Raw genomic sequence first — 14,305 nt, 5'->3', positions numbered from 1 at the left:
CACCTTAAAGTCTGGTCGTGAACCCATGTGTCCGCCAGTGATAAAATGTCCGGAGGGGCACCCTAAAGTCTGATCGTGAACCGAGGTGCCCGCCAGTGATGGTCATGAGCCCAGGTGTCCGCCAGTGTTGAAATAATGTCCAGAGAGGCATCTTAAAGTATGGTCGTGAACTCAGGTGCCCGCCAGTGATGAAATAATGTCCAGAGGGGCACCTTAAAGTCTGATCTAGAACCAAGGTGCCCGCCAGTAATAAAATAATGTCCGGAGGGGCACCTTAAAGTACGGTCGTGAACCCAGGTACTCGCCAGTGATGAAATAATGACCGGCGGGGGGGGGGGGGGGGGGGGGAAGGAGGACACCTGGGGTTTTCTTCTACCATATAAAGCTAGAAAATCGCCATATAATATTACCTATAATTGTGTTGGTGTGACGTTTAGCCTAACAAAATAACAACGACAAACAGTAGGCCCTATGTGACTGTTACTTTCTTTACGTTTGCTACACATACATCGTGTCGCAGTGCAGTGTCACAGCTGTCCTAACACAAATGTTGATATAACGTAACACCAGTCAATGACAGATAATAACTCGCTGACATGATAACTCATGTTGTAATTGGAAACAGAACCCTCGTAAGTGAACAATACGCTAGTAGCATTTTCATGCTCTCAATAAATCTGTCCATTGAAAGAATTATATTTCATTTTTGTCAAATGAATTTCAGTACTCTCAAATACATTTATACTTAATACTACATACTTCAAATGCCTTGTAAACAACTAAGATTAAAGGCAAAAGTGGTGAAGCGCGAAGGTGCGATGTTGAAGCCCGACAATACGAAGGCAAACCGCGACAGTATGATGTTGACATTAGGTTGGTGAAGCGTGACGGTGGGATGGCGAAGCACGACACTACGACAGCGAAGCACGACACTACGACAGCGAAGCGCGACAGTACGATGGACTGTCGCACTTCGCCATCGTACTGTCACTCTACTCCATCGTACCATCGTGCTTTAAAGGAATATCGTAAAAATGAATGTACTCCATGATCCCAAAGGACTAGAAAATATAACATCACTGAGACCAAAATTTGTATGAAAAAGGTCTACGGTGATCCTCGTCCCTTTAGTCATTTCCTGTTATAGTGTACACTTGTTGAATGGCCTCGGACTTCGGGTTATAGTCTTGACCAAGGCAAGCCACTCAATAAGTGCCTTATTGCATTACATCACAAGTTAATTTTGACAGTGCTTTTACTAATTAGCCGGAATATCAACCGGTAAAATAGCACAAACTATGGACCGGCGATTTATATAAGAATTCATGTAATAATAAATTTAATCACGATAGAAATAATAAAAAAAATCAGCACAAGCTCTTCAGTACTCCCGTACGTTATCGATTTAATAGATAAAATAAAAATTATAAGACATACAAATAACGTAACATCTGAACATTTTAATTATAACCGACTATAAAACGAGCGAATGATAACAAAATGTAAAATGGCTGCAAAAAGAAGTGATAGTATTGTAGAGTTTAACACAGCTATTTTTTCAGTTTGCATCTAAAGTATGCCCTAATGATGACAAAGTTACGTAATTAGTGACAAAAGGAGCGTAGAATGATTAATTATAATACATAATCTTTTTTAAGTAAAAAAAAATAAAATAAAAAAAGAAATAACAACACTTAATTAACACACGGTTGTGGAAATATTTCATTTATTCATCTACGTATGTTGCTTGATTTGTGACCATTTGATCTCCGTGTTGCGAAAAATGTTTTAAATCTGTATTAATTAAAGAGTACGTGGATTCGTTGAATTAGCGATGAATTTACTGTTTTTACCAGTCATTTTACTGGTTCCGTATGTAGAAAGCGTTAGCAGATGGAATGTATTTTCTACTAACACACTTTTACAATGGATAGACACTACTTCAGTGCATGCGTCAGATAATATGGATAGAAATGTTCACTTTGGCATCAGCAGGACAGCATGCACACCAATTCATCTGAACATGGTAGTCAGAGACGCTGCGCACTTTCCAAGTATACAAAAGATGAAGGATATAAAAACACTTCACGAGAAAATCGTGCAATCAAAAGATTCTAAAACGTTTCCCGAACTAGAAAAGTGGAAGCTTGAGTATGACATTAGTATGGCGGACAAACTTTCAAGCAAAGGAATAGAAGAAATAACTCAGCTTGGGAGCAGGATAGGGAAAAGTTTCAAAGACGTTCTCCATGATTTTGCTCAAAACCTTAGGTCAGTTATGGTGGTTTCGTCAAGTAACCGTAAGGCAATTAATAGCTCAAAGTACTTCGAGCAGGGTCTTTTAAGCCAGCTATCAAAACTATCTAGATTTGAAAACAAAATAAATGATTCAACAGCGGCATTCTCCAGGAATTGTTATAACCATGAAAAACAGCAACATGAAGACATTTCAAAGCATGTATCGCAATTTCATAATTTCTCCAAGTCACCTGCATTTGTTAAAATCATCGACTCTGTAAGAAGAAAACTCGGCATGCAGCTACACCTTTCTTATGGTAAGTAAATTTAGATCCTAGCATGACTAATGTTTGGAATTAAGAACAAATTGTTAAGTTCTTTGTCACTAATTTCGGCATTCTGTTATTTTTGGAATTGGTTAATGGATCTTTCCTTTTGGCAACGATATTGCGATCCTTTTCATTCTTCATGTAGAATTCAGTAATATGCAAATTATATAATGGAGAAAAATATCTTACAGGCTTACAGCTAAATCTTATGCACATAACATATGATTCGGTGACATACAGATTACATAACGGAGAAAAATATCTTCTAACTGAAAAATTGCGTTCAAATATCACAGAAATCATCGAAACACAAATTACGTAATGGAGACAGATATCTTAGAGCTCAAAGCCTTATTCAAATAAAACAGAATTCATCAACATACAACTTATATAATGGAGATAATGGAGGAAAATATCTTACAGCTCAAAATATCTTACTCAAATAACACAGAATTCATCAACATACAAATTATATTATGGAGAAAACTGTCCTATAGCTCAAAATATCTTACTCAAATAACACAGAATTCATCAACATACAACTTATATAATGGAGATAATGGAGGAAAATATCTTACAGCTCAAAATATCTTACTCAAATAACACAGAATTCATCAACATACAAGTTATATTATGGAGAAAACTGTCCTATAGCTCAAAATATCTTACTCAAATAACACAGAATTCATCAACATACAGCTTATATAATGGAGATAATGGAGGAAAAAATCTTACAGCTCAAAATATCTTACTCAAATAACACAGAATTCATCAACATACAAATTATATTATGGAGAAAACTGTCCTATAGCTCAAAATATCTTACTCAAATAACACAGAATTCACCAACATAGTAACAAATTATATTATGGAGAAAAATATCTTACAGCTCAAAATGTCTCACTCAAATAACATAGAATTCATCAACATACAAATAATATGGAGAAAGCTATCTTTCAACTCAAAATCGTATTCACATAACAAAAAAGTCCAGCTGCGTGCAAATTATATGATGGAGAAAACTCTTTCAGCTCAAAATCTTATTCAAATAACACAGAATTCATCAACATACAAATTATATTATGGAGAAAACTGTCCTATAGCTCAAAATATCTTACTCAAATAACACAGAATTCACCAACATAGTAACAAATTATATTATGGAGAAAAATATCTTACACTCAAAATGTCTCACTCAAATAACATAGAATTCATCAACATACAAATAATATGGAGAAAGCTATCTTTCAACTCAAAATCGTATTCACATAACAAAAAAGTCCAGCTGCGTGCAAATTATATGATGGAGAAAACTCTTTCAGCTCAAAATCTTATTCAAATAACACAGAATTCATCAACATACAAATTATATTATGGATTAAACTATCTTACAGCTCGAAATCATTCATATTACACAAAATTCAGTTGCATTCAAATTATATATTTGGGATAAATATCTTTTAACTGAAAAATCGCATTCAAATACCACAGAAATATTCGAAATACAAATTATATAATGGAGACAAATATCTTCCAACACAAAACTTTATTGAAATAATACAGAATTCATCAACATACACTTGAATTATATAATGGAAGAAAATATATTTCAGCTCAAAACCTTATTCAGATAACACAGAATTCATTAACATACAAATTATATAATGGAAGAAAATATATTTCAGCTCAAAATCTTATTCAAATAAGACAGAATTCATCAACATACAAATTATGTAATGGCGACAAATATCTACCAGCTCAAAATCTTATTCAAATACACAGAATTCATGGATATATTCCCATAACACAGAATTTAGCGACTCACGGTGACACAATATATAATGGAGAAAAATGTTTTTCAGCGAACAGTCTTATTCACATAACACAGAATCTAGTTGCATGCAAATTATCTAAAAGTTCAAAATCTTATTCATATAACACAAAATGCAAACATACAAGTTATGAAATAGAGAAAAATATCGTACTGTTCAAAATCTTATTCATATAACACAGAATTCATCGACACACACATTACTTAATGGAGAAAATATTTTTCAGGTTCAAATCCTATTCACCTAGCACAGAACAAAGAGCTATAAAATTTTTTATACTTCTTTGCACAGAATTATATTATGGAGAAAATCTTTCAGCTCAAAATCTTATTCACATAACATATAATTCAGTGCCACATAAATCATATAATGCAGAACAATGTCTTCCAGCTCAAAATATTTTTTTCACATAACACAGCTGATGTGTATCTGATAAACGAATGGTGTGCATATGGAACGTACATTTCTAACGACATGACATGGTGTCACCTCCTTACCGATGAGGACAGAGACGTTCTAGAATACGGACAAGATCTATTGGTACGTATATCATCGTCTTGAATACGGAAACCGAACGTAATAAAGAAACTAAATATAAGTTGCTTTTCTAAGAAATTAAATATAGGTTGCTTTTATAAGTCACTAAAAACTGACAAATCGTTTTGACGCCACCGGCGACAGTGCAACAACATAGCCAATCAAAATGATAAAGACTTATAGGCTTTACTTCTGTCGTAGTACTTATAGTAATCACGTGTGGTACTAATGTAGATCATACTGGCGTATCAATGGCTTGCATGTTCAAAGTAAAATAAACAAGAAAGTTCGAGCTGTATTTATTTTTACACGTAATGTAATAGCAAGACACATAACGAACACTGTTAAGTTTAAATTGCTGTCTGATTCAACACAATTTTTGTATCAGTCGAGGTTATAAATTAAACTTTTATCGTGAGTATCTACTTGACTGAAGATTTGTTTCAGTATATTTTCGCCTGCTAATAACTTAACTCTTCCTTTAATCTATTTTACGGTATACAATAGGAACATCTAATGTGAGAGGGAAAAGTATACATTTTTGTATGACTATCATTATTTGAAATGATAATCAAATTTGCAAATGAAAAAAAATGGTAATTTTGACATGTAAGACACGACGTATAACGTAATAATTTACCATAAAAAGCATGCAGAAATGCTCATAAACGGTACGAAGAATTTAGAAAAACAGTGTTGCATGAATAACAGATTCGACAAGAGAGACACACATTTTTTTCAGTAACACAAAATATTAAGTTAATTGTGACATGCCCCAGGCGATGGAAACTCACTAGATCGTTTTGACAAAACATATGTTAATTGTTGCTAATTCATCTAAGCAATAATTTTGGTCTTTTTGTTTTCATACTTGTAATAACATTAACACCAGTATTAATCATATATCAAAATTCGGAAAAAATGCAAATCGATGAAAAGATTTTAAAACCTATGTTGTGAGATAACCTTTATTTGAGCAAGTAAAATGCAAAAATAAAAACGTTATAATTATGTATATTGGCGTGAATGTAATGGATACTAAGAGTAACACTTTGCTTTCGTAAAACTTTAAATATTGGTTTAATCCATATTTATTGACATAATTGCGATTGAGACAATATTACAAATATCATTGAGTCAACACAGAGGATTGAGTAAGTTTTAGAAACTTTTTCCGTATACATAATATAATTTCAATGGTAATAAATAATCCATCTTACAAGTTCTGCTTGTTTCTTCATTAATCCATATGGTATTTTGCTTGTGTTGGGTTTAATATCACACCGGCACAATTTTAGGTCATATAGATGGTGGAGGAAGATCACAAGCGGGCACTCGGGTAGAACCACTGATCTTCCGTAAGCCAGCTCGATGGCTTCCTCACATGAAGAATTCAACTCCCCGAGCGTGGCTCGAACCGACGTCGGTGAGGGATAAGTGATATGAAGTCAACGACTTTATAACCACTCGGCCACAGAGGCTCCTCCATAATGGCATGAGACATAAATTTGTCGATCTGTAGTATAAAAACAGGCTGCGAAAAAGAATACATTTACGGACATAAAATTTGAACTGATTATATAAACATAAATCTGAACAGATGGGAGCGAAATAGAAGAAAATAGGGCGAAAATGGCATAGAATCTGGGATAGGAAGCTCGTATCACAGCTATAATTAAATTTATAAGCATGGATCACATATGTATGTTGAATTCATTTGTGTTTATATATACATGTGCTCAGTCGGTGTACATATTGATACATTTTACACATTAGACATTGTCTGTTGAAACCGTTAAAGTAACTTTAATACGTTCTAATTTCATGTATGATAAATTGTTTAAATGGTTATTCTAGTAAAATTGTTACATGGTAATTGGTATGCATTTTTTTAAGATTGATATTCATGATGAGTTTTATTGCTTCCAGAAGTATTACGAGTATTCGTATGGACACCAAAACAACAGTAAAATGGCGTGTCCGCTTGTAAGGGACATTTTCAATACCTTGGACAGCGCAATAAACAGGACGTGGAATTACTTCAAAGAGGCAGATGGTTATGAAAAAAGGTATATTGTACACGATATATGCATAAATATGTTACCTTTCTGATCACAGCAGCATATATATTTTCATTGGAGCTTATAAACTTGCGACCAGTACAAGATAATGACGTTCAAATATATACTTTTATGAAAGTTAACTGTAATTACATGTATTTAAAAAGTCACCTTCTATGCTGTTTATTTGGGGAATGCTCCATTTATAAGAACTGCCATTATGCAATAATTAGGTTATTATATAAATGTCTTAAAAGTCTACTAGTGTCTGTACACTGTCTTTGCTGTCAAATATTATAACAAAAATTCAAAGATCATTACACAGGATGTTACTTTTTCAGGTATGTGGGTGCTAAGTTTTACTTCGGCGACTCAGATACACTAATACCACTATTGACGGCTCTAGGAATGTATAAAGATCCAAATCCACTGTTAGCTTCAAACATGAAGGCAATGCAAGACAGAAAGTTCAAGACCAGCCAGATCTCTTCTTTCGCTAGTAGTGTTGCATTTATACTTTATGCATGCGACAATACTAGACGATTAGCTTTGAATGAGTTTTATCCTGGACAACAGGAATTTCGGATTCATGCTTTTGTAAACGAGAAAAGAGTTCCTTTCTGTAGTCATCAGTACTATTGTTTATATGATGATGTGAGAGAAACATTCACAGATGCCATTGAAAACTGTAACATCACTGAAGTGTGTGGAGTTAAACCGGATCGCGCCGAGATGATTGAACCAGGAGACGGAGCTTCAAGTCCCAGTTTGCATATGGCATTTACATTTTTGTCCTTATTTGTAATTTCGTTATCAATTTTTATGTTTTAGGTGATGGGTAAGGATATTAAGAGAGAAATAACTTTTCATTAACCGGCTTGTGAGATTTCGTGAAGACAATTTTACTATGCAATTACAAATACACATATTAAAGTAAACTTTGATAATACCTCAAAGAAAAACCTGAATGTTTTTTTTTTCACTCTCTTTTTTATCATTTGTCATTACGTGTAACTAGTATCCAATGGTATACAGTAGAAGTGCAGTGGTTATATATCTCTGTTAGTATACCTTGACACCAGTGTAGATTCAAACTAATTGAACCGTAGCAATTTTATTATTGTATGTAATATAATGTTTTAGCTGCTACAACCTCGAGTTCGTTTATCTCTGTCCCTCCAAAGGTATTTTGTATTGAAAGAAAAAGGAAAATTCGGATATTAACACTTTTCAGTGTATTTCGGTTTCACTGTTATCCGTAGAAGACTGCGTAGTTGATATTTTTATGTATGCGCGTTAGCTTCCTAAAATAAGCTTTAAATGTATATGTCGCGGGGCTCGTGTTTTCTTGTTTACGCATTTTCTCTAATTTTTAAACAATTGTGTATGATAACGGGTTTTTCGACGGCTTTAGTGCCATTCTCTTATGACACAAATGGAATATTAGGATTATATTATCAGTAGAATATTAACGTTTAACGTTTAAAATAACCATGGCAACAGAGATGTTTAAAATATCTTATAGCTTGTTTTTTCCGTAATTTCTTAGAAACATATTAAATAAATTTATCCTTATTGTTTAATGTAGCTTCAAGACATGGCATCTTATTTCTAAAGTACGTAATAAATTCGTTTTATTTGCATTTATTTAAATTGTGCTTGCAGTTTTTATTCTCATGAATAGTGGTGAAATACAGATAAAAACCGAAACTGTCTTCCTTAAGTACACCAGTGTCAACGCCTTTGAAATTTACATTTAGATATATAGGTCACAGGGTTCGTTTCTATGGTAACATTAACTTAATTTAAGATGTCACTATTTTCTACTGAAATATGAACAATTTTAGAGCATAGTTTTAGTATATGAGTACCAAATTGTCAACTGAAACGGAAAAATGTATTACAAATCAAACTGACCAATTTAATTTGAAAATGGCAGTAATAAGTAGCCTTTCACCCAACTATATTCCCAATAACATGAGTTACCATCATCCATTTCCTTACATTCCGCATGACATTTCTAATATATTGTGTCGTAAATCCTAACGTTAGCTTCCGGTTGGGCATGCAAATGTTAAGATATACAACCTCCTTAATACATGAAGGATGAAGGATAAAAAAAATTCTACAGTAACTTTTTTTTTCGTACTCTATGAGCTTGAAGAACATTAGTTTCTAAGACAAATAAGAAGAGAAACAGTAAAATTGAAAAAATGGTGGTACTTTATAAATAAAACATATGATATCTCACTTAATGTTATAGTAATTACAGGTGAATATGAAGGTATTTTTTCTGCAACAGGTAGAATCTATTGGTTATATTGTACATTATAAGCCATATTTAGACGAGTAGCATCTGTTTTGGCAGAAAACTTGTTAAAAAGAAATATTCATAGAAACAGTTTTCAAAATGGCGGATATCCTGAAAGAAAACTATTATACGTCCTTAAAGGCCTAGATCTTGGCAATGGGTCAAGGGATTTCTGGCTTCATTAGCACAGTTAGGGGCTAATGACTTTTACATTATGGTTCCAATAAACAAGGGTCATTGTTTATTTGAAAGTCAGTCTACCTAATAAATGTAAAAATAAGTGAGAAAAAGAAATAGTGTATCTCATTATCAAACTTTCATTTTATAAATATGTGATATCTTAAAAATGTATATCTATTTTTTTTTTCATTTCTTTATTAAAAGAAAAAAAAAACATATTAAAAAAAAAAGAATAAGAAACTTATTTAGAAATTATATTACAAGTTAAGGAGAAAGTTGTTGGGAAAAATATAATTATATTTGTTAGCTGTATATTTTCCCCATTTAATACAACCGAACAGAATTGGTATTTTCATCTTTCAAACGCATCATATTGAAATATTCTATAGGTATCTTCTATAGATGTCATCATTTATCAAACTTTCGAAGGTTTACAAATGTTAATCGTAAAAACTAAAGCTTGACAAAAAGCTAATTTTTATTTTTGGCTTTAAGAGATAACAAGACATTTTAGTATTACAGTCACAGAATATCGTATTATTTCCTGCAAAGTAAAAAAAAAACGGTTAAATATTTATAGGATATAAACAGTCATTATGAGAAAAAAACTAGCAGTAGCAATAAGGCGAGATTTGTGTCCATGCTGTTTACAGTCGTTCTACCGGAAGTGAAAAGAATATACCCACAAGTGTTCTTTCATTGACCAGCATAACATAGTAACACAGTATATTTGAGAGTAAATGCTCATTTCTACTTATATTAAATTATCATTATTCGTCAAACATTTTAAAGACTTGCCAAAGTTAATTGTATAAAACCAATCTACAGTTACCGGTACATTACAATACAAATTAGTATTGTTGTCATTGAAAATATGTGTATTGTATATATTACTATGAAATGGACATGTTTGCCAAATAAAACTATACTGTAAATATATACTATTATAGAAAATCGAAGCTTTTCCGAGTATGTCATGACAGATTCTCTACAGTTTAAAGTATTTTGCAAAACAAAACCAGAAGTAGCAAGATGGCGAGACTTGTGTCCATGCCACTAGCTCTGCAGGTTGCATCATCGTCGTCACAAATATCGTCGTCGCATATTGCCTCCAGATCACATTTATCAATAAGATCGCTGTAATATTGCCGAACAGTTTCGTATGTACACATGTCGCCTCTACATGCAGGGATAGAAACTGGCTTTTCGTTGACAAAAAGCTTCACCATAAACGACCTGTCAGTGGTGTCAGAATCGTCACAAACATACAATACAAAAGCAAGATTGGCTGAAGACGGATCAATGATGCTGGTTTTGAATTTCCTGTCAGCCATGGCAGCCATGTTGGTTGATAGAAGAGCTGCATTGTCTTTGAACAGCTTAAGAGATGTCATCAGTGGAAGCAGTGTCTCTGAGTGCCCATTATAAAACTTGCCGGCGAGGTACCTGAAAGTAAAAACATTTTATAAATATAGAATTGATCATATGATTAATACTTATGTAAATATCATTTAGTGATATTAGATGGAAGAGAAACAATACTAGCATATCTATATACACTTACTGCAAGAATTATTATAGTGATTTTACTGTCTACCGTAAGAGACAGTGCGAAATATATTTTAAGATGACAATTCCAATATATTTTTCAGCACCGCAGTGCAAGAAATGCAGCAAGTAATTATATCATTAACAAGTAAATATGCTAATAAGCAACCTGAAGGTTCAACTTTTAGAGTTAACAACATGGTCGATTTCCAAAAAAAAAAAAAAAAAAAAAAAAAAAAAAAAAAAATACCCATGAGCAGCGACATCTCCGATGTTACTGTAATTCCACGTGTTGTTAATAGCATTGTCCATGGTGTGGAACATATCACCAAGTAGCGGACACGATATCTTGGTGTTCATTTCATGTCCGTAAGAAGCTTCATAATAATTCTGCAAAGTAAAACTAATGTTGTTTCACTTATATAGTTTCTCTGGTTATTTTAAAACCATATTACATGTATTAACCAAATCCGGGTCGCTTTGGCCAGAGGCTACGGGTATACAACTCTAACAAATGCTCTGAAAAAATAAAACTTTTAAAAAACGTGAGTGTGACTCTAGTATTGATAGAAGAAGAAAAAAGGAGAAGGCGTGGAGTTGCATTATATATATAACATTAAATGCAGAATTAACCCTGATTGCACATAAGAGCAATACTAATTTACACTATTTTAAATTCAATTGTTAAGTATTCTCCACAGATAAATTCTAGCCATGTAGAGTTTTTCTTTGTCACAGTTTTCTCTTACTACGGCTTTTTGGCAAAATAAACAAATAAATAAATAAACAAATAACCTGCAACAGTTTTTTTAAAAATCTAAAGTGTAAAGTGTTGTCCCTGTATAAAGTTTATTTCGTCATCTTTTTATAAAGGAAATATTAAATGATACAGAAACATGAAATATACCGAAATTCACTAACTTACTGCAACAAATCGGTTAATCTATTTTCTGATTCTACTGACAAAATAACTTATATTAATGATTTATACACTATTTAATATTGACACTGCTTGCCTGCTAAATATTCTATCTCAAAAATGTATTAAATATTTTTGGCTTATTTACTTATCATCTTTAAATTTTAAAGGCTTAATTTCGATAATACTATAAAATCATTGATATTCGCGGGGTCTAATTTTCATGGATTTCGTGGTTGATTCAATCCACGAAATTTAATCCCGTAGGACAGGTAAAATTCCCAATCCTTTAATGTTCAAAAATTTAAACAGTCGTTAATGTCAAACCAAATCGTCTGTGACGGCCACCGTGAAGGAAGCAGTAGAGCAGTAACAGTAGCATTACTGCTATTAAATCATAAGACCCTGAACAAAGTTGTTGGCTATTACGAAATACAAGCATTACGAATGATATCAAATTTACAGTGAGGAACAATATTTTGAAATATTAGTAAGCTAAAGGTGGGAAACAATGAAAAGCGGTGACCTCAATATCGCTTCTGTATTCTAAAATCCGTCGCTCTTCATCAGTTAGAAGATTGCACCAAACCGCGTCTTCGTTAAATATCGCCTTTTCATGAGCACATAATTCATTTATTATGGTGATATCATCTGAAAAAAAATGTTTACTGACGAATATAATTACTCACTGTAAAGGTTTTTCGTTATATATTATTTATGATTTATGTACTAGATAATGTACACATTGGATAAACTGCCTATGGTAACGTTTACATTAGTGTAAATGTATGCGTTTGTAAATACTTCTGGCTGAATGCGTTTGATATGTTAAAGGTTAAGAATGTTCTAAAAAATCCTCTTTGAAAGAAAAAAAATCAACAACATTAGATCAAATATTTGACTTTATTTAAATCAGAAATATAATTACTTAGTAATATACTGAATAAAAACATTTGATCAAATTAATTATTAATTCAGTCATTTCAATTGACATCGAAAGTTTTTATAAATGTTTATAACTCACTGATCCAAGTTTTTGTGAACAAATAAAATAATAATAATAATAATAATAATAATAATAATAAAAAACACAACTTCTCATTAAAGTCTTTACCACAAAATAATTGTATTTTGTACATGAAATGAATTACCATCGGACAGGTCAAACGATATGCCAAGTTTCTCTTTCACCGAATCAATGATATTCACTAAAACCGAAGATTTTGAGAATTTATTAAATTCTTTCATATTTTCATCGCTTTCAACCGTTTCTTCGTAGTTGTCGCAGTCGTCATATGGCCTTACAATTCCATCGTTCACTTCGTTAGTATATTCTATCACAGACTGCACCCCTGCTGAAAGTCCTTTATGAAAATATTCATTGCTATCTTTTGTTCTTGATTTACTCGATGAAACAAATTTTACGTATTTCCCGTTGTTGTTGAACAAAGTTTTAAACCGCATGCCTACTCGCGTGCCGAGATCTTCTTGCTCCTTTTTACCTTCAGTGGTAAGCTGTTTTTCGTCCGATTCATTATATCTCGGAATCCATGAATCTAGCTCCGGATACACAGTCGACGGTTTTGATTCAACTATGTTTCTATGTAGTTCTTTTATATCTTCCATATCACCATCGGATGGCCAGCGTGCGCCGTGTCTAGATACCATATTTACATGGATAGCTTTACAAGTCTTTGATCCGGTAGAAAAAATAAAGCCATCATCAGTAGTTGCTGATGAAGAATGTGACCATTTGTAATTGGTTTTTGTTGAAAATACGTCCCAACGAGTAATTCCATAAATACACGAAATTAACCAAAAATACGAAATAAGCAATACAAAAAATCTAGACATCTTGGTTTTTACAGCGCGTTCAAAGATGAACTACAAACCTTTTAATAACACGTCAAGCCCGTTATGTATTTATTACAATGTCAGATGTTACAGCTGACTTGCTAAAATATTTTCTCCTAAAGTAATTTGTAAAAGCTGGGGTTAAGGTTAAATGGATGAAGGTCAAGTACGGGCGACAGTAGCTAAGAGATGTTGGTCACACGAAGAAATGATTTTTGAAGTGTCTTGGTAACGGTTTTCTGCGCAAAGTTTTATGGATTTCGGTACGAATGCTATGTTATTTGCGGTCATCGAAAAACGAAACAAGAGTAGATACGTCTGTTCAATATTTAACTTATTTTTGACAATATACGTAGTGTTTATTCAGCGTCAAGTTTGTGACTATAATCTGAGATATCGTAAATAGGAAAAAAACTACCGTATGGATTTCATGACGGCCCATTTTCTATGTCACGGATTTTTGTCTTTAGTTTGACAGAGTTATGACTTAAAAATAT

General features: G+C 32.8%; 2 protein-coding genes across 2 annotated transcripts in view; both read left to right on the top strand.

Moving 5' to 3' along the window:
* The window catches only part of LOC123565002 (40S ribosomal protein S24-like), a 146,029-nt gene that overhangs the window by 39,591 nt on the left and 92,133 nt on the right, over positions 1–14,305 (top strand). The window lies entirely within an intron of this gene.
* LOC123565003 (multiple inositol polyphosphate phosphatase 1-like) lies at positions 1,700–7,974 on the top strand. The gene is made up of 4 exons (XM_053537598.1): positions 1,700–2,555; positions 4,818–4,939; positions 6,866–7,005; positions 7,338–7,974. Exons 1-4 carry the CDS (start codon positions 1,835–1,837, stop codon positions 7,825–7,827), a joined length of 1,473 nt encoding a protein of 490 aa, XP_053393573.1. The 5' UTR covers positions 1,700–1,834; the 3' UTR covers positions 7,828–7,974.

The sequence above is a fragment of the Mercenaria mercenaria genome, chromosome 2, assembly GCF_021730395.1.
Source record: "Mercenaria mercenaria strain notata chromosome 2, MADL_Memer_1, whole genome shotgun sequence".
NCBI lineage: Eukaryota > Metazoa > Mollusca > Bivalvia > Venerida > Veneridae > Mercenaria > Mercenaria mercenaria.
The sequence above is the reverse complement of the archived record's forward strand: the minus strand, read 5'-3'. Positions and strand labels throughout refer to the sequence as shown.